Here is a 24480-nt window from a genome sequence, read left to right as displayed (position 1 = left end):
CTACCCCCACCTCGCCCTCAACGCCTCATACAGGGTTTGGTTCACAGGCAACACGCTGCCATGTCTCAAGTTCCTCGGGAAATTCCCCCTGTTGCTCGCCGCCCACCCGCTGTTACTCGCCGGATTTGTGCTCTCGTACGGCCGGTACCCGTCCCCACCGTAAAAGTCCAGGAGCAGATGCACCTTGCTGGGGTTTTGGTTGTCCAAGTACGCTGCGGGGCCTTCCACGTTCCGCTCTATAATCGCCGAGCCGCCGCCCGGCCGGGTCCAAGTGCCGAACAGCCCCGTGTTAGACACCTCGACAAAAACGTTCTTTTGGGTTTCATCCTTCATGAACCGCAGGAAGGACTGTCCGTCGCTTCCGTTTAGGGGAAGGAAGTTCAAGTCGATAATGTTGGTGGGCGATTTGTCGATGAGAGTTTGGGGTGCCGTGAATGTTGTAAAGTCGCTGGTGTAGGCGTAGCGGATGCGGATATTTGACGGCGCGCCCGTGTGTCTCGGATCAGATGTAGGGTACTGCAAGATAAGTGAGTGATGAACTTCCAGACACAACCCATTGCCCAGGGATGGGGTGTTTCCTCACGAATTTTGACGCCCAATGGACCAGATACTGGCCTGGTTATCAAGTCAGTCTTAAGAACCGGCCCCCTCGTGATGGTGGGATACTATGCCTTTCGCGGGATCCCAGATCGCCTCGGGTGCCCAGACCATGCCGGCAGTACCATCCTCGACAACAACCAGCCTCTCATTCACCCAATTGACGAGGTCTGTACTTTCCCAAACGAAAATCCCCCTTGATCCAGTTCGCTGTGCCGCATCCCATGTTGTCTATCCTGGCGTCAGGACCAATAAATAATTCAGGGTGAACCCCGAGTCCAACCTACCCTCCCAATGTGCAGGTCTGTCCCTATTATATACCACTTCTTTCCAGCTTCGCTGCCACCACCTGCGATGATGGTAGGATCCCGAACACCCCCGGTCCCCTTCGTCGGTCTCATGATGGCGGCTCCCCGGTTGAGGGCCCTGAAGGACAGAGGGTCGTTGCCATTGCTGAGGTAGAAGTAAACATAAGGGTCAGCCCCGAGGAAGAACACTCCCAAGTACCCGGCCAGACTCGGATCGGCACGCCTCGTCACTTGACCGCTAACCCCCGCGGTGTCGATCGTAAGCCCAGCCGAACCGGATCTGCCAATACTAAGTGCATGGCAGCACCACGATGATAGGAGAGCGGCGAGGCTGAGGACCGTCCCGGGCTTTATCCACCTCATTTTGAAGCTATGAGGTGGCCACCTGATGCGCCTGGTTACGACCCGTGCAGCTGATCGACTTGGCAAGCCCCGGTCGAGGAACCCAGATACCGGGGAGAAGGAAGGTGTGGCTGCAGGAACCGGGTTGTTGTTGGAGCGCGGCATTCTTATATCTCGCCAACGGCCATCACCCGCTCCACCCGCCCTCCCCGCGCAAAGACAGCTCCTGTCGTCGCAAAACGGCTTCCCCATGCTCGCTTGTGGAAGGTTAGGTTGCATTTAGGCTCAAAGTATCCCAGAATGTCTGCTGCATGGTTGTGGCTAAATCTCCCCATATTATGTGGTGTGCACCGGTGATAATCGATCGGAAGTTACCCAAGCGTGCGGTCGTCTTTGCGACTGCTGGAATTAATATTCTGCGGCAGCGTCCGAATCGAGTATGGTTCTCATGATCCAGCTTCACCAGCCTTGGCAAGGCCGGAATGGCAACGGATTTGTGGAATAATTCGTTTTCCGGCCGGGAGAAGGTTGTATTGGTTCCACGTTTCAGGCCTGCGTTAGGACGGTATGGGGGATCGGCAGTTGGATATCAAAAAGTGAGGTCTTGTTGACCCCCCTTCAAATCTCTAGGTGAGGCGGCGCGAGCACCCAACAGGGCATGATGCCCGGGCCAGACCGAAGTTACCGTTGACCCCCCGCCACCCAAGCTAGTGCTCGCTAAGAGAATGCTCATCGTAATGCTAATATTATGCTAAAAGCCTGCAAGGTATTCAAGCCCAGGTTTATGTAAAAGTAAGGTCTTCGTCCAGCTTAGAGTGGTTGTCTGTTGTAGACAGCAAGCCTATTTCCACGCCGGCCCGGCCTTGGGCATTGGCCAAAACTGCTTGAAATGCAGTTAAGCGAATCTCAAGAGCCTGAGCCGAAATGGTCGATTCCTGCGAATCCCGAAGTCTTGTTGGATCAACGTCGTTGAGGCCTGTTGACTCGTACGTGTGCATGCAATCATCGGAATCAGGTGTTCTAGTGTCGATGATCACGTCCTCAGCCGAAGTCTCTGCTATCGGGGATCGTTGATCGCAACGAGTTGGTACAGGTTCGTCCAGGGGGGCTGGCGAATGATAGAGTAGAGTGACAGCAGAGGCGACGGAAACCTGGCTATCAACCTCGCCCATTGTGCGGTTCTGTTGATCTCCAAACCGCTCCCGCATCATCTCATCGTGCCGGAACTTATTCCCAGAACACTGTTCTGAAAAGAGATTGTTGACCGTGATGTCTAAACAGTCCGCCTTAGTAGCTGATATCAACAGAACATCGGGGCGATCCAAACCTTCGAGGAGCCATCTGGGCACGTCGACGGTACACGGCCACACGTCCCCAGGCCTGAATGTATTTACAAGGTTGCAAAGCTCGGTGTAAGATGAATGCCGTGAATACGGAAACGTAATGACGTTGGGTAGAGCCCGGGCATCGGCGCCGTTGGGTGGAAGCTGCTTATTGCGCAGCTTCAACCTGTTGGTTATTGCTTGGATGCCGTGGACGAGGTCTGTCTTGTTGTCTTCTTTAAAGGCAGCTCGTTCCAAATCGAGTGGGACTTTCCTGCCATTAGCCACGGCGCTGAGTAGAAACTGACGAATTTCTTCGAGTTCATGGGCAACATAATCGGCATCACGGAGCCTACATAGTTAGAGAATATTACTAGTCAGGGAAAGTGAGACTTACACCTCAAGGAAGGACTCAATGTCCGCTACCGAGAGATAATCGAGCTCCGCCTCCCGCTCCAAGTCATCTCCGCCTCCTCCTACGCCAACCTCAGCTATATATAGGCCGTCCGGAAGTCGGGCGATGATGGGACGAATCCACACAACCGGCGATTTCTGTACCGTCTGGCAGTAGTTCCCCTTCTCGCAACTATGGAGACGAACTGTCTCATCGAGAGTCAGACAACCTGGATGGTATGTGTTGCCGCACATGAAGCCCACCAACCCAGGGGCTTCTGGGGCGAGATGTAACTGGGGGGCGAACTGATTATCGGGGTGTTTGGACACTAGCGAACGGAACATCAACATTTTGTATTCGTCGACATGGATCTACGCAGTTGGGGTCAGCGGATGCTCATCGTGAACGCAGAGAAGGCCGCATACCCTGGATCCTAGGGCTTTTGAAAGAGCAATCCATACGTCCTCGTATCTAGAGAAAGGTTGGAAAGCGATTTTTGCAGGAGTTTTACTCTTCAAGATGGGGACGTACCCATAAGTCCAAGCTTGAAAATGAAAGATGGTATCGGCAGGGTATCTCGAGACTTTCTGAAGCAGCTCGCTAATGCCCTCCGATTTGGTTGGAAACTCCACATCGTCAACGAAGGATGTGTCGAGATAGATTGTGTCAAGCGTCTTAAGGCCAGAGGAATACTCGATCAGCGGCGGAGACCTAGCTATAGCATTCACGAACCACGGCTCGCTCCTGATATCTCCAGTATAGAGAACAGCCTTGCCCTGACCCTCGAGCACTCCAGGGCCCAATCTCAGTACAAGGTCGAGACGGCTTCAGCTTGGTTGGCACTCACAGAACATGACGGCGCCGGGGCAGTGGTTGGCGTCGAAGAGAGTAACCTGAATGTTGTTTCCGGGCGAGAGCTCGAGGGTTGTTGGTGTCTCCAGGGGTAGAGGTTTCTTGAGAAGGACGGTTAGGCAGGAAAACACAGTGACAGGGTTAGTCTTACGAGCAGGTTCCTGAGATGGCGATATCGCTGTATACGTGCCTCCAAGATGCCATTCGCATAGTTGATGCGACACGGAAACCTCTCTAGGCGGAGAAGCATTTCTCTTGTGGCGGCGGAGCAGTAGACACTAGGCATCGCGCGTCAGAAATCCCAGAAAAGGGATTGCTGGATCCAGGTTGGGCCTCATACAACGGTGACCGGAGCGTCTCCAAACCAGCGAGATGGTCACTATGGATATGGCTCAAGAAACATGCTAATGGCGGCCCAAGGTCTGCGTGGGAGCGGAAGTAGTCGACTGCAAATCGGTGAGCTGACGTCAACTGCACACAAGGAGCAGTGCTTGCCTCTGATGTCCGGGAACTCAGCCACAAGGCCGTTGAAGGTGGACATGGCGGGCCTGGACTCTACCACGTCGTCCGAGGGAGGCAGCGTCGGGTAAAATACCAGAAAAGCGAGCGGGAGGCGTCCAAGTCGCACGAACTCAGGCTGGCGGAACAGCTCCAGGCAGCAGGTCCGTTTCGCTGAAGACAAGAGTGGGCGCCGTTCGTCATCTCCACCTCACCCCACACATATGCGGAGTGCTCGTGGTACTAATATAACCTTAAACTTAAACTTGGGTAAGGTCTCGAGACAAAGAAACTCTTGTTTACATCAACGCCGTGGCGGACTGTCCGCTCGGCAGTAGTATCAATCTGCCTGGGTTGCGCAGCTGGCGAAAGCCTGTTGATACCTTATGGAATTCCATGCGAATGCGAATGCGAATGCCGAATGCGTCTAACCGTTACAGCAAATCAGACGCACGCTTTGCGCGGTCATGAACGGGTTGAGCTCAGCCCATCGAAATTGTGAAACCCGACGATGCGGCTGATGCGGCAGGCTTCTGTGGAGGTTGGGTCGACTGGGGCGAGATCGTCGGGGTGTGCGTTCGATGAACGGGGTGCCCCAGATGACCGGCCGAGCACTGTAGCGTAGCCTAGAGCGGATTAAAGTGGGCTAACGCCAGCCCGGCAAGGCGCAGCTCAACCCCTGGCGATCTCAGGGGAGCCCCCAACAAGGCTTGTCAGCGGCTCGGCCCTCTGTTTCACCCGCTGCGCACGCCAACGTCCAAGTCATGCTGACGGAGACGGCGGCGACATGGAGAGCCAGCAATGCACGCTGCTGTATAGCATCCAAATACCGCCGGCTGCTCCTTCAACAAAGAGCCGACCCGACTGATTTCACCGCAATTCATCGCCCACCGAACCCTGGACTGTATCAGCCATGGCCCCGGGACTGAGCTCCCAACTGCTCGAATCGATAACGCCAGGTCGCATCGCCGCTCTCATCGTTGTCTTTACAATCGGCTCCTTTATCGTCGACTTCACATGGAAGCCCCGGTATCCCAAGTCGCTGCCCAGGGTCGGTTTTGCCGACGGCTTCCTGGGCACCGTCAAGAACTGGCTGTATTTTGTAACCCGCTACAACATGTGGGTTGCCGAGGGCTATGACAAGGTATACCAGCGTCCATTTCGCCATGACCGCTCCTCTCGGCCGCCTCCGCAGGTTCTAACCCGCTAGCTATTGATAGTACTCGAAGCATGGCCGCGCTTTCGTAGTCCCCTCGGCCCCGAGCCGCCCGCAGGAGATCGTCGTCCCCCGATCACAGACGGCCTGGATGCTCGAACTCCCCGACCGAGTGCTGTCCACCAAGGAAGCCCACCGAGACGCCCTGCACAACGACTACCAGTTCTTTGGTATCGATGACCAGTTCCCCATCCAGACCATCCACAAGCACCTTGCCCGCAATCTTGTCGGCCTTATCCCCGGCCTACAGGACGAGGTGCATGGAGCAATAGACGCCGCCTTTGGCAAAGATACGGAAAACTGGAAGTCCCTAAACCTCTGGGAAGCTTGGCTGGGCATTGTCCCGCGCGTGACCAACCGGATCCTAGTTGGCGCTCCTCTATGTCGGGATCAGGAATTCCTCGACGGCCAGGTCGCCTTTGCCGACGATGTCGTCCGCAATAGCTTCATTCTCCAGATGTTTCCCCGCATATTCCAACCCCTCGTGGGCCCTATCTGCGCCCTTTCCAACCGGTGGCACTGGCGCAAGTCGTACCTCAAGGCCAAGCCGCTCATTGAGCAACGCTTGTATGACATGACGCGCAAGGCCTCGGGCGTTGACCCAGCCTACGACGACTGGCGGCCGCCAGAAGACATGCTGACCTGGCTGATCCGTCAGGCGAAAACCGAGGGCCTCGGGCATGAACTCAATCCGGAAATGCTCTCGAAGCGACTGCTTCCCGTAGAGTTTGCCGCCATCCACACGACCGTCCTGACGGGTTTCAACCTGGTTCTCGACCTCCTCTCCTCCGACCCCTCCCTTAACTGCCTCGACACCATCCGGGAGGAAACCGCCCGCGTCTTCGCCGAGGAAAACGGCGCCTGGACCAAGCAGGGCCTGGCACGCCTCCACCGCACCGATAGCGCCATCAAGGAGAGCATGCGCTTCAGCAACTTTGCCACGGCGCTCACCCACCGCAAGGTTGTCGCCCCCGAGGGGGTGACGAACACGGTCGAGGGATGGCACGCGCCGTACGGTGCGTCTCTGATGCTCGACATGGCCGGGACGCACCGCGACCCGGAGTTGTATGAGGACCCGGACCGATACGACCCCTGGCGGTTCTCGCGCGCGCGAGAGGCCTACGAGGCGCGGCCGGCCGAGGAGAAGCGGGACGCGGACGAGGCGATGGCCGTGATGAGGCTGGGGATGGTGACGACAAGCGCTGAGTACCTCCCTTTCAGCCATGGGCGGCATGCCTGGTGAGTTGCCCCTTTGTCTTCCGCCTCTAAATGGAGTGATGCATGGAAATACTGACAATAGGCCTCAGTCCTGGGCGCTTCTTCGTCGCGCACGAACTCAAGATCATACTGGCTTATTTGCTAGAGAATTATGAACTTAAACCTCTACCCGAGAAGCCGAAGAACCTATGGATCGGAGGTACTATTATCCCCCCGGTGCAGGTCAAGATCGAGGTCAGGAGACGGAAAGGTACAGTTTAAGCCGCCGTGTCCACCCGTGCTCTCCGCCATTTATCACAAGAAATAGAAGGGCAAAATAGAAAGGAGTTGAATCTGTCCTAGAATCAAGTTGGCCTAGGCATGATTGTGGCTTGTTGGGGATGCCCAAGCGGTGCATGGTAATCAAATACCCGGCGCATCAGCATAGAGCGTGGTTGTTTGGGTTTTCCGCACATCATCAGTTACATAACCATTTTGGTACATGAATATATCCGTCCCTGGAAATTAGAAAACACCAAAGGTATATCCACCCCTCATATTAAGTCATCAATCTCTGAACTGCCCCTGTGGGAGGTACTGCCAGTTCGAAAAGTACGCCGGTGTCGTCCCATTTCCACCGTTGCTCGTGCTGTAAATACCAAGCAGCACGCCTGTAAAACGCAGTCAGCAATCTCTCCATCTCGAGGCATAAATATTAGGAGGGCAAAAAAAAAAAAAAAAATAAAAAAAATATTAACTCACCAGTAAACCCCCAACTAACCGGCTCGTTCGAAGCGTACAACAAAGTCTGCATCAGCGACCTCGCCTCCGCTGGCCCCACGCTGAATGTGTAATGCGTCATATTCGCCGCCTTGATCTCCAGCCTCAGCGGCTTGCCCCTCCAGGCCTCCGGCACGGGGACCACCAGGGGCGCCGGCACCGGCACGTACGATTCCCCGCGAAAGCGCACGTGGGGGATCAGTGCTCCCTCCTCTTCCTCCGCCGAATGGCCCGGCAGAGTAGCCGTGCTAGCGTTGGGAGGGAGCATGACGATGCCCATGTCGAGGTGGTGGTTCTGCGTCAGGAAGGCCGTCACGCCGGCCTCCTCCTCCAGGGCGCTCGGCGAGAAGTCGAGGTCCACGCTGAAGGTGAAGAGCGTGTGCTGCTGCCGGCGCGAGATGAAGGTCTGCCCGGAAGGGCCGGCGTAGTTGCCGTTGAGCGCCGTCAAGTTGAGGGTGGACGGGGTCAGGCGGAGGGTGTTGGGCTTTTCGGGCGGGGAGGGGGTGAAGGAGGAGGGGATGGGAAAACGCCAGTGTGTGAGGTGCGGGGGGAGGGTGGTGTCGGCGGAAAAGATGAGGATCTCGGGTTCGGCGTGGTTGACGAAGGGGCTGGGGTTGGGTTAAGAAGGTTAGTGAGATTTTCTTTTCTTCTTTTTTCCCTCTCTTTAGTTAGGGAGGGAAGGGATTACTGGACTTACCCGACCCCGCGGATATCGGTGGCTGTGGGAGGCATCGGCCAACCGCTCACCCTGCCAGTGACGGGGGTGAATGTTGGGAATTCCCCCTCTGGCCAGCTCACTGGGGTCATGATGGTCTCTCTGCCCATGGGGAAGTGGAGGTAGTCTGGCCCGGAGCGAGTCGAGAGAGCGACGGCCCACCTACGATGCTCCTGTTAGTATCCCTTCCACTCATATCATAGGGGTTGTGCTGCCTCTCACCAGTTGCCGTTGCCATCTTGGAATAAATCGGCATGACCAATGGTTTGGACTGCCCACGAATCATCAGCATCCTTAAAGTGTCGTTCAGGAGAGTGATATCTCTTACAGTAGCTCGTAGTGTTGGCATTAGTCAACACTGGGTTTCCAGCGTAAGACTCATAGGGTCCGGACACGTTCTTCGATCGGGCCATGGTCACCATGTGGTTGATGCCAGTACCCCCTGCATTCCCGTCAGCTCTACTCCGTGCTAGAAAGTCCCGACAAGACATCCACCTACCCTCCGCAGCTAAGAGGTAATACCAGCCATCCTTGTGATAGATATGCGGTCCTTCAGGGGCCTGAGCCGGCGACGGTCAGATGAAGTCAGCTTAAAACCGGAGAAGGAAAAAAAACACACCAAGCCACCGGTTCCATTCCAAATGATATGCCACTCGCCAACCTCACCCGTATCAAGGTTCGCCTCGGCTTGCTCAATGTAGGGTCTTATATGGAGGGTAAGCCTTAAATGGAAATACGAGCAAAAACGGAGAAGAGCTTACCCAACCTGCCAGGCATGCGCACCATTGATGTAAGTTTTCCCGTCCACATCCCAGAAGGGCTCCGGATCGTATCCGGTGAAGTTGAAGTGGACAGCATTGGACCATGAGGCCGGATCGTAGGGGTCCTTGCCCTTGAAGATGATCTGTGGCAACAAGTCAGTACGGAGAAACACAAGAATTCACCACCGATTTCGCACATTATCCCATCTAGAAGAGTCCGCTTGGGGGCGGTCATCATCCACAAGGGTAGTGACTAGCCAGAAGGTCTCATCATGAAAGCGAAGCGTTGGTGCCCATATGCCACTTTGAAGAAGTTAGCCATGGTGATCCACAGGGAACTTGCTTATCAGTTGGTCACCTTGTTGACCGGTTGGTCTCGGCCAATCGGGGCAGCTGCTCCCTTCGGTTCAGTACATGGCCGATCAACTTCCAGTTCTGCAGATCCTTGCTAGCATGGATAGGGATACCGGGGAATGCATTGAAGCTCGAAGAGGCACAGAAGAAGGTATTGTCGCGCTCTGGAACATATATGCAGCTCGGGTCCGGGTAGAAGCCGGGAAATATGGGATTATAGTAGGTGGAATTGGCTGCATGTCCTACGGGGACAAGCATGCAGGCCGAGAGCCCCAGTAGCAGACGAGTGAGAAACATGGTGTGGACTTGGTCGATCTCTGCCTCTCTGCCGCAAAGAACCGTTGGCAACAGAGAGGCTCGCCCTCGCAATATGTAAGTGAACCATCACCGCGGGCCTGGTAGTTGGCCCCGCAAACAGGGTGAAGACGTCACATTGCCGGGTAAAGCGGGATAAACAAACCGAAATCGCTGACCGCCCGGGATGAAATAGACCGAAGCTTTAGGCATCTGGTTAAGCGCACAGGCGTACCCTGCTGCCGATCTTGGATTGTCCAAGCATGGTCTTGGCCGCTTATACAGATACCGGCTCCACCGGGTTGTAACGGTAGCTTTTTTAGTGGTTATTATTTAGGAGAGCCTCTATCCTTCGGGCCTAAGAAACGTTTCACCGTACTGTACCGTAGCTCTCGATGCTTACTGTACTCTATGGAGCCTAGTCCCAAGCTTAATGGAGGAAGGGAACGGAAGGGGAACCATAGTAGAAACAGAAAAGGCTAAGAATAACTATAACTATACCCAGATGAAACTTGTACGGATGCTGTTGGTATATGTGTGGGATAAGAGATCTTTGTAAGATACAGCATCGTGAGACGTTTCCTACAGTCCAAAGATACGCTCTCATTATCAAACACTCTTTCAACAAATTCCCAAGCTAGCGAAGCCAGGAAGCCACAGTGTTGCCTATCCGCCTCCCGAGCGAGTCCTTCCCGCCGTAACTCTCAAGCAGCTCAACTACTGCAGCCCAATACGGTAGTTCCCTGCTGCCACTATCGCTTACTGGAACCAGGATGCCAAAATCGTCTTGTTTCTTGCGACCGTCTCCCGCCTGGACAACCTCGCGCCGCAGCGGAATCAGCAGTTTCCGCAGCGCTGTTGGGTCCTTAACCCTCTCCGAGGTTGTACGTATGAGGTCGCAAGCAAGCCGGTACCGCCCAGCGGGGTTGAAGTCTATATATTTAACCCTGAATCGCCTCATTTCAGAAAGATAATCGTTCCAGTCATCTATATCACCCTTGGATTTGCTAAGGATGTCGAGTTCACGTTGCGGTAGCGCGGCCGGGCCCGGCCCAAGCACGATACGCCAGATAAGATCGGTTTCGTCGCCCCGGAATAGCAAGTAGTTGGGATCCGAATCAACTTTTGCTCTCACATATGTAGCGATGCCGAATTCGGCCGCGAGAGCGACAAACCCATAGTCCTGCGCCGGCGGCAGTTCGAGATTGACCCAGGCAGGCAGGATTTGGCGACTCCCACCGTTTTTGTGGGCTGTTTTAAGGGCGGTCGCTAGCTTATCCAAAATGCTGGCGACTCGGCCATAATTCTCGGGCTTGTCACTACCATGGACGCATGATGAAAGCAAATCATGACCCAGGCCCAAGTCACACCTCTGTATATGCGATTGATATAGCGTATGGGCTGGATCATCATGTCGGCTGTTTCGGATGATATAGCCTCTAGGATTGCGAGGTGAACATCAAAGTCCTTTGGTGCTGACTCCTTGATTTCCAACCAAAGCGTGCCCTCAACGCCCATCCAGTCCTTTACGGTCCTGTGCAAGTAGTCAACAACGCCAGCCGGGGTTATCTCCAACAAGCCGCGTGTGCGGCTGTTGAGTCTCCTTGTCAACATTTGGATGATATAGATGTCTGAAGTTTTTGTCGATTCGCCATCTGCAATCCATAACATTCGCGCTGGTATGCCGGCCGACAGCATAGCTTTTTGAAGACGATATAACTCTAATTCGGCGCGCGGCAGTTGAGTCCACGCCTGAAATATTAAAAGGAGTCGAGCGCCTTCGCTCTGGTATGCCGGCTTGATCCGCCGCCAGAGGCTTTCGTACAGTGAACCAAGGTCGCTGGGGAGTTGGTTTAGCATTGCTTTCAGCGCTGTTAGCGTATCCCCTTCGGTCAGACCGTTTAGGATGTCACGACCGAGACCCAGAGGAAAACCCCCTTAGCTTTCTCCACGATACCCAATAGCAACTCTTGGGCGTCGGTCGGGAGCACAGCCTGGAGCTCGGTGAATGCCCGATTCATTTCAAACTTTCCCCGTACGAACGACTCCATGTCTTGCTTGGTAAGCATCTCCATCCGAACCTGTGGGCAATCGGCGAAGGCGTCTCGGAAATCGTTCCATGGCCGGCTGCTGACACAGACCTTTATGCCTGGGCGGCTGTGGAACAGCTTGATGACATCTATGAGCCGGACGTGGTCCCCGTCGAATTCGTCCAGCCCGTCGACAAAAACAGCCAAGTTGAAGGGCCGGTCATTCAACGAGGACAACAAAGTGAGGCTCTCGAAGAGCTCTTGCCATGTCCATGACGGCAACTGGTCGGCGGCAGTTTCTCCAAAGATTTTGATCGCCGCCCAACGTCCGGGAAGCAGTTTCGGCCCGAGATTTGGTGCTTTCTCAATGACCTGATACAACAAGGTCCGAAGGAGTCCTTGAGACTTTTGTAGTTCGGTTCCCGCATTCCAAGAATAAAAGGCCACGACTAGGGCTGGCCACGGAGATGACCACTTGTTGAGATACGACGTTGTCCGGGTCTCTTGGGCCAAGTACTTCATCATGGTCGACTTGCCCGAGCCGGGCTTGCCCGTGATCCAGAACACGTTCTCCGCGTCGTGTTCAAGCCAGTTGGGGAAACTGGACCACATGGGTGCATCTTCCTTCAACTGGCACGGCTCCTGAAATATCCAGTCAAATGTGCGCTCGTAGGCCTTGGGAATGGTCTGGACGCGGTTGTCCTGCGATGGGAAACGCAGGTTGCTCAGCAGGGCTTGCATGCTGGCGGCGTCCCCCGTATTAATTGGGCTAACCGGCACGTTGTAGGTGAAGATAGAGGTTGAGTGGGTAGTAGGAGTAGTCGCGGTTTCTCTCTACCGAGGGTTGAGTTGTTCGATGAGTCTACAATGGCGGGAGGCGGCCTGACTGTCATCGGCAGGATGATCTCTCTGACCCCCAGAACGCTCCCTGGGCTTGATTAGCATACGAGACATCCAATGATCGAATGCAAGTATCATACCATAGATTCGAAATCATTGCCAGCATCAAGCGGGACTTGATATCTCTCAACGTCATCTCCATGTCGCAGATCTGGCTCTTTTTGGACACAAGCTTCACCGCCATCCTCAAACTCTCCAGCTTTGATGTGTTTTGGCTCGACGGGTCGCTATGCTTGTTCTTCTTGTTCCCCTTCTCTTCTAGCGTTACAACACGACTGCTGATCTTGGAGATGAACTCCATAACGCCCTGGCTGGCGGACTCGCAAGCTTGGCATGCGTCAAGCAGGGCTATCTCAGAGATTGTCAGAGCATGGTTTGGCCTGGCCAGAGGGCTCATCTTCTCCCGGACTTGGCGGGTAAACGCTGCTAGTTCACCGGATACCTTGGCTATGTCGAGCAGTCTTGCATTGGCAGCCGACGCGCCTTGGTAGACGCCTATCGTCTCAGCAAGCAGACGGGTCCCGAAGTCGAGGAACTGGACAGCCGCGGCGGCCACGCCGATAATGCTGAGCGGGTCCATATCATCGGGTACGCCAAGTAGCCGAAGGTTGCTGGGGAGCGAAGAGGTGAAAACAGTTCAGCTGGGCAGCAAGGCTGGCGTGAGTTGTGGGCCACGGCTTCATCACAACCACTCAAAGCCACCCAGAGGTGCTAGCGAATGAAATGCGTCTTTTTGCCCTCGAATCAACCAAATAAGGGGGCGTCTTTTCGGAGGATAGGAAACGTCTCACAATAGCCGCAGTCCATGTCATATCTCCATGTCAAACCTCCATCCTCCAGCACTGGAAAGGATCTATATGTGCTAGTCCTACCGCAGTATAACAGAGTATGGAGTCGAGATGCAACACGGAGCAAGCGGCATAGTGAGACGTTTTTAACGATCCGAGATGACCACCTCTAATAATGAGGCGCCGCTAGTGAGCGGGTATTGGATTAGGAGATTGATCCGGGGGACAGATGCAAGGCATCAAAATTGAAGCATCTGTTAGTGTCGTTGGGCGGAATGGAGATCAGGAGACTCGATAGCATGCCATAACTAGCTGATGGGCCGAGGGTTTGTGGGTTTGCAGGCTCGGCCCTGGGCAAAGATGGCCCCGCCGCGGCCCGTGTGCTCCAGCAAACAGCCAGGGGATAGTGTAGGGTTAGGGTTGGAACCACATGCCACCATTCGCGACAGCTGGTCATTGCTCTGCCTAGTGACATAGTCAACTACCGACCAGCTCACACACGACGACGAACCTAAACATCTTGGTTCTTGAGATCAGGCAGAGTCCTCTTCTCTCTTTCAATATCCCAGCACACCTGAACCCATCGTGGAACCGCGCCAACAAACAAGCACGCCCGCGCCAAAGAACCACCGAAAAGTCCACCAGAAAGCAACACCCACCTATATCCCTATTAACCGCCCATCTCGACAGCCCACCAACACCAAAACCCACCCGCTAAGATGCAGGGCTTCAATATGGGACGCTACGTCCCTCCCGACCAGGAAGGCCTAGTAGCGGCCTCGGGCAACGCCCTGCACCACAAGCACCCGCTGGGGTCGCGCGCGTCCAAGCTGCGGGCCCAGGGGATCCTGGTCGTGCGCTTCGAGATGCCCTTCGCCGTGTGGTGCGCGACCTGCCCGCAGCCGACGCTGATCGGGCAGGGGGTGCGCTTCAACGCCGAGAAGCGGCGCGCGGGCAGCTACTACACGACGCCGATCTGGTCGTTCCGGCTGCGGCACGGCGCGTGCGGCGGCGAGATCGAGATGCGGACCGACCCCAAGAACTCCGACTTCGTCGTCGTCTCCGGGGCGCGGAGGAGGGATACCGGCGCGGGGGAAGCGGAGGGCGACAGTCTGGTCGGGAGCGGGATGGCCGGGTTCGTGATCACCACGGAGAGGGAGAGGGCGGAGCAGAGGGAGAGCGCGTTTGGGAAACTCGAGAAAACGATCGCCGACCGCGAACGGCTGGAGATGGCTGGGCGGAGGATAGGTGAGCTGCAGGATGCGGTGGATCGGCAGTGGGATGATCCGTATGCACAGAACCAGAGGTTGAGGAAGGCGTTTCGGGTTGGGAGGCACGCAAGGGAGAAGGAGGCGGCTAGGGCGGAGGATTTGAAGGATAGGATGAGCTTGGGAATTGAGCTGCTGCCGGAGACGGAGGAGGACTCGAGGAGGGCGGCGCTGGTGGATTATGGAAGTGTGGATGCGGGGGGAGATCGCGGTGTGGAGAAGGCGCTGGTGCGGCCGTTGTTCGGGTGTGAGTCGGGCAAGGTCGAGACAAGAAGGAGTGAGGCGGGGAGAGGCTCGTCGGCCAAGGGACAGCGGAAACTGAAGTCGGAGATTGCTGCATCTCGGACGCGAGAGAACCTGGTCTCAGAAATCGTGGGGAATACGCGGGCTGCGAGAGATCCGTTCCTCGACTTCAGCAGCAGGGAAAACACACCCAAGGGACCTGCCCGGCTGCCCGGCCTCAAGAGGAAGAGAGTGACCGAGGAGGCCCCTGATCCTCCACCGTTTGTTGCAGACGGGAGCGACACGCCAAAAGTGCTAGCTGGCACAACAACTGCTTTGGTGAGCTACGACTCGGACTCGGACTGAACCGGCTGGGCGCTCCGAGCTCCGGGTGTTAATGATCTCACGACTGTGACCATGGGTTTACGATTAGGATAGTGATACCCTGGGATGCATATTTGGAGTTTGGGTGTTCGGGTATTTTGTCCAGGTACGTCTTTTTCACAGTGGTCATGAACGGAGTGTTGCCGGATTAAAGCTTCGGGATAGGGCACTGTGGGGTTGTCCACGGAATCATAGCGGCCGCTTGCCATCTTTAAATTGAGATTATACTATTTCAGTGGTTGATGCTAGGTGGTAACCCCAGAATTAGTTTGATAACGGTTGCCTTTGTGAGGAGCTCCCGGGGGGGTTGGCTGGGGGAGGCAGCGTCCATGGACAGCAGCAAGCCTCTCCCGCCCTTATCCCGTCACATTTTACGCGACCGCTGTTTTTCTTCGGATCATCAAAACCACACGCGAGATATTCGAACAGAACCCGACACATTTCCTAGTCCAAGAAAGTCTGTCCAATCTCTTAATTCGGACTCCATCACAAGACGTCCCCTAGCTACCCAGAGATAACCTAACCCACGCCAATCTACCGCTCCAGCCTGTGCACTCCGTCCGGTAATTCATGTTAGACTAAGAGAGTAAGGGGCGAGTTGTCGAAGCCAAACGTAAGACCAAAGCCAAACCATATTCAACTCCAAAAAACATAATGCAGTCCAGCGTTAAAAACTGAGGGTATGATGAATCCCAACCGCTTTTCATGCCTTGACCATAAAAATGCGCTTCAAGCCCTGCCTACGGCATCATACGTCGTCCATCTGCCCCGCGGCTTGCTGTTCCTCGTCGTCATCATCCCCAAAGCTACCTACCGAGGACAAATCATCATCTTCTTCGCTCTCGGCACCGGCCTCGTCCGCAGCCTCCTTGCTGGCATACTTTTGGACGTATTCTGCATTGAATGGAATCGGTCAGAGAGGCGTCATGCTAACCCCACATTGCCTCAAGATAAACGCACCCTTGACCTTGCTGTCATAGCTCTTAGGCTCCCTCATCAACAAAGCCGCTGCCTCTCCGTTCAGCGGGTCCGACGGGTTCGGATAGCGCAGCAGTTGCGGAAGAAACACCTCGAAGATGTTGATCATGTCGTACATGGGCGACCACGTCTGGTTGATGACGTCCAGGCAAACCGATCCCGACCTAGTCCAGCTTCTTAGCCATTCGTTCTTTCCTTTTCCCCGGATCTCCATGCTCCAGCCCTCGGCCGCATCTCTTCATGGGATAGCGAGTGCGCCGGGCATGTATAGGTATGAATCGTGGGACCGTGGCTTCCTCTTTCGCACTTCCTCCTGCTCCTCCTCTTCCTCCTACTTACAGTTCATCGATATTCGGGTGGAAAATCCGGTTGACAAAGCCGATACTCGGGGACTTGTAGGGGTACTGGTCCGGCAACTCGACGTGGACCTTCCAGATGCCGCCTTCGAAGGGAGCTGTATTGTTTGCGGAGCCATGTCAGCAGGATATCATCGCCGGGATTGGGTTCGGGATGGGGGAGGTGTCGAGGGCCGACTGACTTTCTGCGGGACCCTTAAACCGCACGTAGAACTCTTGCCTGTGTCGAGTCGCCCCGGATTAGCCCAAAAGCCGCAGTCGATGCGCGACATCGGTTCGGCTTACACTGCAGGAATATCACGCGTCAGTCACCGACAGGCGCCGGACGAAAACTAGGAGATCTCAACATACTGTTATCGTTGACCAAAGTCACTTCGTAGTCGCTCATGAGCCTGCACTGCGTTCAGCGTCTGGTGGGGAACATTATCTGGAGATCCGCGAGGCGGAAAAACCATACATCTTCATGACCTAGAGACCGGGCGTCAACGTGGCCCAAAGTCAGTAATGTCACAGGCTCATCAGGCCGCTTCGAGACCAGGCAACTCACATCTGTCTCGATCCTGCGGCGCGGGGACGCCATCTTGACGGTGGTCGCTGGTATCCAAGCTTCTGCACTGCGCTTCGGGAGGTCTTGGATCGAGTTGGCGACGCTGGCAGATTGGATGTGTGAATCGTTATCGGGGCAGTAGGTAACTGGGTTGGCGGGTGTTAGACGGGCAAGCGGCGAGTGAGATGCAAGCGGAATGCGGAGGACAAATGGAATGCACGGAACGAAGGGAGTGTAAATTGGGCAAATTGATAGCCTTATACCGAAGGGCGAGGGGTTGATCCGTTGACTCAGCGTGATCTACAGGTGGGTGTCCAAAGCTCGTACCTGATGGGCGTCTGTTTGCGCCTTAGTATGCACTTGAGAGTTCTGGGAAAGCAAGGGGGCGAAGGAAGGCAAGCGATTTGACCATTTGACCAAGTCTACGGGCCACGACGTCAGGACGGGCAGTGGAGGGAGGGGCGCCACCGAGAACGATAAGGTGCTGGAGCATTCAGAACCGTTGCCGATAAAGGGGCCGCCGTGGCCGCCGTGGCAAGACCAGCTGCCAGCCACTCAGCCGGGGACAACTGGATTAGTGCGTTTTCAGGGCAACATGCAAACCGGCCCAGTCAGCCGAATCTGGACCTGTCAAATGAAACAGTCTTTTACTTGATTTCTCCTGCTTTGGGCAATTGCAGGGCCATGACAAGCGGCCCAACGATCCCACTGTGCAAGAACGACAGGGGTAAGGCAGTGCGGGGCAGGTGCAGTGACGCAATCCTATTGGAGGTAAACGGCGCGGTATTTGCTCTTTGTCTCTTGCTAAATCCAAACAGTCACACCGCTTCAGGTTATTAATGCAAGAGCAAGACCAAGTCCCTTGAAGTTATCTGATGCAGAAACTAAGAGACGGAGATCGAAATTACTCTGTGAAACCGTTTACAAGAGAAGATTAGGGAACTTGAACCCCTTGACTGCCCGAGCGGGGCAATCTGGGAGCAATGTGGGACGGCTAGTTCGGATAAGTGAACCCCCAGCAGAGCAGTGATGCGAGCAGGTCACACGCACGTTTTGCTGGAAGACCTAGGACCGGTGGTGTCTTGACTCTAATCCCCTCGACGGTAGAACTTGGGGGTTAAACGCGGTCGACCTCTGTTAGTGGCCAACAAACTCGACGGTTAAACCGTTGCCTGCTGACACCTCTGGATTTTCGCCACACCCCGAAATCAGATGAGGCTAGCTGAGAGACCGCAGGGTAAGGCTAGGGCCTTAGCCGGCTCAGGTATTCTGGCAATCTTATCTGATGCAAGTGGTCAGAGACGCGCATCCGGAAATCATAGGAAAGCTGTGCTGCTCGATTCCACTCGGTGCTGAAAGAACAGGAAGCCTCACGAACCAGTGCCTCGGCTCCAACATCGCCCCCCAAACCCGGCGAGCAACCAATCAAATCGATGAGTGTAGACCCGGCCGAATGCAAGCCGGCCTGAACCTTGAGAAAGGGGGCCGCCGACCTGGGACAACTCCAGCCGAATCTCGGTGATACTCAATTCTACGCAGCAAAAACCATCATGACCTGGTGATAAAAACGGCGCAAAGTCGCCCCAAGGGCGGGCCCCATTTGCTTTCTTCCCTTTCATTCTTACACTTTGCATCGTCGCTTCGGAATTTTTATGCCAAGTTCCTTGTAATTATTTTCATCGCCCTAACACCCCTAGGCGTTATTGTGCAGCACAAGTACCAATGTACCTATACCCGCTCGCAAGGTCGTGTGCTTCCATGTGGAGGAGCACGCGACCGTCGCACACTACCCTCAGACCTCTGCTCTTGAGCCGCCAACACGCCAGACAGAGCTCGCACTCGCCGATGGGCACGCCTTTAACCAATCCTAGGAAGAAGGTTACCGTCGGCACTCTCCGGGCGATGCACAAGAGGGGTGAGCCTATAACCATGATGACGGCACACGACTTTCCCAGTGCACATGTCGCCGATGCTGCCGGCATGGACACGATCTTAGTTGGAGATAGTCTGGCCATGGTCGCCCTGGGGATGGAGGATACAAGCGAAGTATTAGTGGAAGAGATGCTGCTTCACTGCCGGTCTGTCGCACGCGCAACGAAAGCTGCTTTCACCGTATGTCCGTCTCTCCCCATTCCTTGTCTTCATTCGCCAACCACAAGTCTCCCTCTAGATTGGCGACCTCCCCATGGGATCATATGAGATATCCCCTGCACAAGCGCTAGAGACGGCAATCCGTTTCATCAAGGAGGGCCGCGTGCAGGGCGTCAAGTTGGAAGGGGGTAAGGAGATGGCTCCCACCGTTGAGAGGATCACCACTGCCGGCATTCCTGTCCTTGGCCATGTAGGCTTGACCCCGCAGCGGCAGAATGCCCTCGGGGGGTTCCGCGTCCAGGGGAAAACAGCTCTCAACGCGGTGAAAGTGCTCGAGGATGCCCTCGCAGTCCAGGAAGCCGGCTGCTTCGCCGTGGTCCTAGAAGCCGTTCCAGCCGAGGTCGCCGCCATTATCACCCAGAAATTGTCCATCCCGACCATCGGGATAGGCGCCGGCAATGGCTGTTCCGGCCAGGTCCTGGTGCAGATCGACATGACGGGCAACTTCCCGCCCGGCAGGTTTCTTCCCAAATTCGTCAAGAAGTATGGCGATGTCTGGTCGGAAAGCCTCAGGGCTATCGAGGCTTACCGGGACGAGGTGAAGAGCCGGGAGTATCCTGCGCCTGAGCACACATATCCTATTCCAAAGGAGGAGTTAGAGGCGTTCGTCAGCACGGTCAAGGGCGTGTAGGCGTGGCCAACGGGTCCTCGGCTGCATTTTCAGGCATATGCATATGGGTTAAGCGTTGTGATAACTGAGCACGCAGCGGCTTTGGCGGCTGCAATTTGATAGCATCTTAGCGGATACCATCTGGATCGTTTCCTCGGCCTCGCAAATGACAACATGGACTTTTGACCTGGTTACCCAAACGCGGGCGTGACCGAATACGAGACGTTGAGCCGATTGTTCGAGTCTTTGAAGCACTGGAATATGTTAATACGCAAGGCCCTCCGCCCCAACAGCGAGGAGTAACGTACCCTCCATAAATTGCCGACCACCTCATCGAGTGCCGGCGCAAAGGTGCTGTTCACATATAGGAACACGCTTCCAGTCTCATTAACTTTGAGGGTTTTTCTGAGACAAGCTACAACGAATTCAAACTTGTGCTCGCTAGCAACCCTGACCAGCTCGTGACGTATTGGGGGCGCTGAGCCGACCGGTTTGAATCGAACCACGATCTTCTCCTGTGGGAAGCTCCCCGCAGCGGCGAGGGCGGCCCTAGCGTCTCGCGGGAGCGTCATCAGTACTGTGGATGCGTGCATCGTAAGAGGGAGATCCGGAGAATCTCGTCCTTCGAGGTCAGGAGATGCAGGCGGGGAACTGTCCGACAAGGTCATCGGCCCACTCGGTGCGGCGTGATTTGGCGGCGGTGAAGATGCCATTCTATTGCAACTTGCGTGATACTCTTTCCAAAGACAGAGACCGTTAACCTTGCGTCAGGGCTTGCCCTTAAAAGAATCGTAAACCCCCGCCGTCTCTGTGGTCCTCGGATTAAGGTTGTTGCTCGTCGCTTGAAGCCCGGACTCCCGTCCCGTCCGTGAAGCTCGGAGCCCCACGATTGCCAGCTGGAGATCTGCCTCAGGCGATGCTAATCTAGGGTTAGGGTCCACATCCTCCACATTGTCAATGGCATACGTTTTGTCCACTCGTCAACAAAACCTACCGTCCTTTATGAGGGCTTTTTGGATCGATAAACAAGGGCTTTCACGCAATACCGCGGCGCCTGTGAGCCAGCCCAAGCTGTGGCTTCGATGCAAACCGTTGGCACTGTCTGCTTCCGCAAAAGTCGCAGAATAGAATCTGCTGTGGGGGTCGCGTGTGTTTTAGCGGCGGGAAATCCAGAAAACCCGCAGTGGATCCAGTTGGACCAGATCCGCAGGGGAGCAATCTTGGAGCTGCTGACCTCAAAAGGGTCCAGACCTCGCGGATTGCACGCAACGGTAAGGCTGACAGCCACCGGAAGGGCCTCTGCCCAATCACAGTGAGAAATCCTTGCAGCCACTGCCGCCTTGGCTGCGGAGCTGGCGCCCCTCGCAGCCTTTCCCCATGAAAAAAGTGGCATGATTTCCAGGGCAAATGGGCCCAAAATCAAAAGCTTTGCGTCAGAGCACCGAACATCCTGATTGGCCTCGCGCGGCAGCTCCCCAGAGGGTGATTTTCTGAATGCATCTTCCATGGCGAAAGTCAGGCCACAACGACAATTTCTGAACAGCACCTAGTCCAATCGGCTTGCCTCGAGGTCTCGTCCCGCTCGCTCTTTCGGGCGCCCGTCCTAAGTAGCCTCGACGGGGTGACAAGAAACGAGGGTAAAAAAAAAAAAAAAAAAGAGCCACTTGTCTGTGGACGGGACCGCGTGTGACCTTATCGAGCTTTCCGCCGCGTTGTCTTGTCTCCCGTTTCCAGCACAAGGAGTGTCCCTTCCATAATCGGCCTATCCTACCTTACCTGACCTTGCCTCCTCAATTCCCAGGGAGCCTGAATTATTTCGGGGGTCTGCTGCTAGCCCTCAGCCTATTGCCGTTACCCGGCCAGAGCCGCTGTCCCCAGCAGGTCGCCCGGCGTGGGTGTCCTGCTCATCATCATCCGCTCCCGATCCTCCGTGTCTATTCTGTATCTCTCCTCCATTCTCGGCTGTCCGTACACCTGACCGTCCTGAAGCCTACCCTCGGGATTCCGGTACTCATCATCACGGCGCCCGCGGCAGCTCGCCAACCCTTTTTTCATTCATTCACTCTCACCCTCTCGTCTCACTATACCCCACCCTCTTCGCATTCGTTTGTGTATCACGCCTCTTCCCCCCCTTTTTGGGTCTTGCTCGAGCATGGCAGTACATGCCTGCATTGTCCCACGATAATATCCCGCACCCCGCCACCTAGCCATCCTAGCTTTTCCGGTTGTGAACATCTTCGGGTATCCAACGAGGTCGAGGCACAACGCTGTGCGCCATACTCTGCAGCTTCTCGACGGTCTTGAGGCTGCCCAATCAGGCAGTTTTCGGTCTTCTCCTGCATCTCACGCTTGCCGGCTTTCGATCCCCGTCGTATTCTACGGTGTGCAACGACCGGCTCACGAGCATTGACCGGACGCCACCTGCTATGGGCTCCTGATCTCCGCCTCGGACGTCACCACCGACTCGAGCGCACCCCGCCCCGGAACCTTACTGCTAAACCATCTCACGCTGCTGCCTGTCAACAAATCGCCGTCAACGCTTCCTACTTGGTACTTCTCAGTCAAAACATTAGGGCTAGACAGCCAGGACTGGATTGTGGCCGCTCGAGCATCCGCACTTTGACAACCTAGGGCACGTTACCCTGGGACATCAATCGGAGCGAGTTGAATCGGATCGGCTCAGACCAGAGAACCGCAGGCTGATCGAATTCCTTCCTGCACTCTCACCTTCTTCGATTTTTGAATGCTTCGCGGACCCGAGGGCAGGAGAAACTCTATAGTCCCAATTCTTTCCATCACCAATACCCCCTATTGTCCAAGCAACACCAAGGGGCATGCACAGGGGCGATAATGGATCCAGACACACTCAGACATCTTGAATTCTTCTCGATGCCCAATAGCCAGGTATGATGTTCTCGACTTGACCGGCCTTGTGCCATAGCTCACATTATGTAGACTGTCAACCCCGTTGATCAGCCCTACTTGGCCAGGAGTTCGACCCAAGCGCCCTCAATATGGGATACAGCAGGGGTAAACACCGACGGCAGCCTCGCCTTGTCACCGTCCACGGCTCCCACATCGCTGTCCCTGGATTCGGGTACGCAACCATCTCCTCTGACTGGACTAGCAAGCATGTCGCCCAATCTGTCTTCAGCATCACGCCCTGGAAGCCAGATCAGGCCTGTCCTGCCCGCTCGGGCGCCAAGAACGAGGGATGGACACGAGAGGAAGCGGTCTCGACTAAGCATAGATACAACCCCCTTGGACTCGGTCGATTATTGGATTGATTTCGACAAGGACGAGAATCTCAGCAGCATACCGGAGGGCTTTGAGGCTTCCAGGCCAAATGTGGACAGGAAAGGAAAAGCCCCTGTAACGCGCCAGTGAGTACAGGTGGCGGGAAAGACCGTCTTCACGGCCTGGCTGACATGTTTCAAGGCACACCGACCCTGGTCCTCCCTCTTCAACAGTAAAAGGGGAAGAATTTGTTGACGACAGTGCGCTCGACAATGCGTTATCAGACAACGACGAGGGCTTCTCGTCCCTCAATCTTGGGGACCATCTTTCTAAAATCGACTCGGCACCGCCCCAGGAGATTCCACCACGCGAAGGGCTTTATTCGACACCGTTGAGCTGGGAGAGGCCACAGCCAGGACTGCGGATGGACTCGTTAATCGGTCTTCACAGTCCAACCTTGAACGAGGCCGAGCAGAGAAGGCTGATTGCCATCGCTATGAATCCCGGACCGAGCATGGGAGGACTTGGGTCGAATATTAGTATGAATTTTGGTGGGCTGAATCCTGGCGTGACGGCGACATTCGGAGCCGGCTTCGGGGGCAGCAGTACGAGTCAAGGGCCAAAGCCCGTATCCCCACCGCAACCGCCCGGGGCTCAGCACCGTCCGGCGCCACCCAATGTACCAAAGAAGCAAGGAAGCCTAAGCGAGAAAGGCAAGGAGAAGCCGAAAACAGGAGATCGGACGGCGCACAACGATATCGAGCGGAAGTACCGGACAAACTTGAAAGACAAGATATCTGAGTTGCGGGATGCGGTGCCGTCGCTCCGGACAATATCGGAGGAAGGTGGCGACGATGACGCAACACAGCCGTCGAGGGCACCGAAAGTCAGCAAGGTTCGTTATTGACGAGGGCTCCCGGACAAGGAAATCAGCTAAAGAGTCCCTAGGGCACTGTTCTCACAAAGGCCACCGAGTATATACACTGGCTCGAGCGACGAAACAAGCAGATCGCGCAGGAGCACCGTGAGCTCTCGCGGAGGCTGCAGGCATTCGAGCAGTTGCTCCATGCGACGGCACGGGCACAATACACAATGCCAACATACAGCAGAACATTATTCGATCCCAGAGGGTTCTGCTAGCTTCTGGGGTTCTGTCGCCCCGGAACTGCTCTGGTATATATTCTCTATTCCATTTCTTTTCTTCTTGAGACATTCCAATGTTTCTATGGTTCGGGGGATGAAAACGGCTTGAGCATCTGCCTACGCTCTAGGTCCGTGTTTGAATTTCCCCGGAGCGTATCGTCCGAAAAACAGCGGCTGTAAATAGCAGGGGAGGGACGGGGATGACTTACGCTCGCCATAGCTTTCCCGGGCATATG

At 55.4% G+C, this 24480-nt stretch overlaps 11 protein-coding genes across 11 annotated transcripts; 4 read left to right on the top strand and 7 right to left on the bottom strand.

Annotated features, from left to right (window-relative positions):
• On the bottom strand, window positions 1-1268 carry MFIFM68171_06065 (Arabinosidase; the record flags this gene model as incomplete). The annotated part of the gene is made up of 4 exons (XM_071061485.1): window positions 1-516; window positions 584-615; window positions 672-828; window positions 885-1268. The coding sequence occupies 4 exons, from the start codon at window positions 1266-1268 to the stop codon at window positions 1-3; spliced, it is 1089 nt and encodes a 362-aa protein (XP_070917586.1).
• A 761-nt stretch (window positions 1269-2029) lies between these two features.
• Window positions 2030-4356, bottom strand: MFIFM68171_06064 (DNA repair metallo-beta-lactamase domain-containing protein; the record flags this gene model as incomplete). Its single annotated transcript, XM_071061484.1, has 9 exons — window positions 2030-2520; window positions 2575-2921; window positions 2967-3334; window positions 3389-3434; window positions 3495-3753; window positions 3811-3916; window positions 3967-4093; window positions 4156-4261; window positions 4311-4356. 9 exons carry the CDS (start codon window positions 4354-4356, stop codon window positions 2030-2032), a joined length of 1896 nt encoding a protein of 631 aa, XP_070917585.1.
• Window positions 4357-5226: 870 nt separating this feature from the next.
• On the top strand, window positions 5227-7008 carry MFIFM68171_06063 (Cytochrome P450 monooxygenase gloP; the record flags this gene model as incomplete). The annotated part of the gene is made up of 3 exons (XM_071061483.1): window positions 5227-5457; window positions 5534-6768; window positions 6837-7008. The coding sequence occupies 3 exons, from the start codon at window positions 5227-5229 to the stop codon at window positions 7006-7008; spliced, it is 1638 nt and encodes a 545-aa protein (XP_070917584.1).
• Window positions 7009-7293: 285 nt separating this feature from the next.
• On the bottom strand, window positions 7294-9633 carry MFIFM68171_06062 (uncharacterized protein; the record flags this gene model as incomplete). The annotated part of the gene is made up of 10 exons (XM_071061482.1): window positions 7294-7397; window positions 7489-8114; window positions 8204-8383; window positions 8444-8492; window positions 8550-8663; window positions 8721-8781; window positions 8841-8925; window positions 8983-9125; window positions 9180-9285; window positions 9341-9633. The coding sequence occupies 10 exons, from the start codon at window positions 9631-9633 to the stop codon at window positions 7294-7296; spliced, it is 1761 nt and encodes a 586-aa protein (XP_070917583.1).
• A 634-nt stretch (window positions 9634-10267) lies between these two features.
• Window positions 10268-11244, bottom strand: MFIFM68171_06061 (uncharacterized protein; the record flags this gene model as incomplete). Its single annotated transcript, XM_071061481.1, has 2 exons — window positions 10268-10949; window positions 11111-11244. The coding sequence occupies 2 exons, from the start codon at window positions 11242-11244 to the stop codon at window positions 10268-10270; spliced, it is 816 nt and encodes a 271-aa protein (XP_070917582.1).
• Window positions 11245-11531: 287 nt separating this feature from the next.
• MFIFM68171_06060 (uncharacterized protein) lies at window positions 11532-13140 on the bottom strand (the record flags this gene model as incomplete). The annotated part of the gene is made up of 3 exons (XM_071061480.1): window positions 11532-12429; window positions 12499-12588; window positions 12641-13140. The coding sequence occupies 3 exons, from the start codon at window positions 13138-13140 to the stop codon at window positions 11532-11534; spliced, it is 1488 nt and encodes a 495-aa protein (XP_070917581.1).
• A 927-nt stretch (window positions 13141-14067) lies between these two features.
• Window positions 14068-15204, top strand: saf4 (the record flags this gene model as incomplete). Its single annotated transcript, XM_071061479.1, has 1 exon — window positions 14068-15204. One exon carries the CDS (start codon window positions 14068-14070, stop codon window positions 15202-15204), a length of 1137 nt encoding a protein of 378 aa, XP_070917580.1.
• Window positions 15205-15970: 766 nt separating this feature from the next.
• On the bottom strand, window positions 15971-17136 carry ubc8 (ubiquitin-conjugating enzyme E2 H; the record flags this gene model as incomplete). Its single annotated transcript, XM_071061478.1, has 7 exons — window positions 15971-16116; window positions 16183-16364; window positions 16540-16654; window positions 16739-16776; window positions 16904-16948; window positions 17014-17024; window positions 17104-17136. The coding sequence occupies 7 exons, from the start codon at window positions 17134-17136 to the stop codon at window positions 15971-15973; spliced, it is 570 nt and encodes a 189-aa protein (XP_070917579.1).
• A 1812-nt stretch (window positions 17137-18948) lies between these two features.
• On the top strand, window positions 18949-19885 carry ECM31 (cell wall bioproteinsis and architecture protein; the record flags this gene model as incomplete). The annotated part of the gene is made up of 2 exons (XM_071061477.1): window positions 18949-19215; window positions 19274-19885. 2 exons carry the CDS (start codon window positions 18949-18951, stop codon window positions 19883-19885), a joined length of 879 nt encoding a protein of 292 aa, XP_070917578.1.
• Window positions 19886-20055: 170 nt separating this feature from the next.
• On the bottom strand, window positions 20056-20577 carry ATG12_2 (Ubiquitin-like protein; the record flags this gene model as incomplete). Its single annotated transcript, XM_071061476.1, has 2 exons — window positions 20056-20118; window positions 20173-20577. 2 exons carry the CDS (start codon window positions 20575-20577, stop codon window positions 20056-20058), a joined length of 468 nt encoding a protein of 155 aa, XP_070917577.1.
• A 2137-nt stretch (window positions 20578-22714) lies between these two features.
• On the top strand, window positions 22715-24241 carry MFIFM68171_06055 (BHLH domain-containing protein; the record flags this gene model as incomplete). The annotated part of the gene is made up of 4 exons (XM_071061475.1): window positions 22715-22768; window positions 22820-23247; window positions 23303-23996; window positions 24050-24241. 4 exons carry the CDS (start codon window positions 22715-22717, stop codon window positions 24239-24241), a joined length of 1368 nt encoding a protein of 455 aa, XP_070917576.1.
• Window positions 24242-24480: the final 239 nt, after the last annotated feature.

Source organism: Madurella fahalii (assembly GCF_045866475.1).
Source record: "Madurella fahalii IFM 68171 DNA, scaffold_3, whole genome shotgun sequence".
Taxonomy (NCBI): Eukaryota; Fungi; Ascomycota; class Sordariomycetes; order Sordariales; genus Madurella; species Madurella fahalii.
The sequence above is the reverse complement of the archived record's forward strand: the minus strand, read 5'-3'. Positions and strand labels throughout refer to the sequence as shown.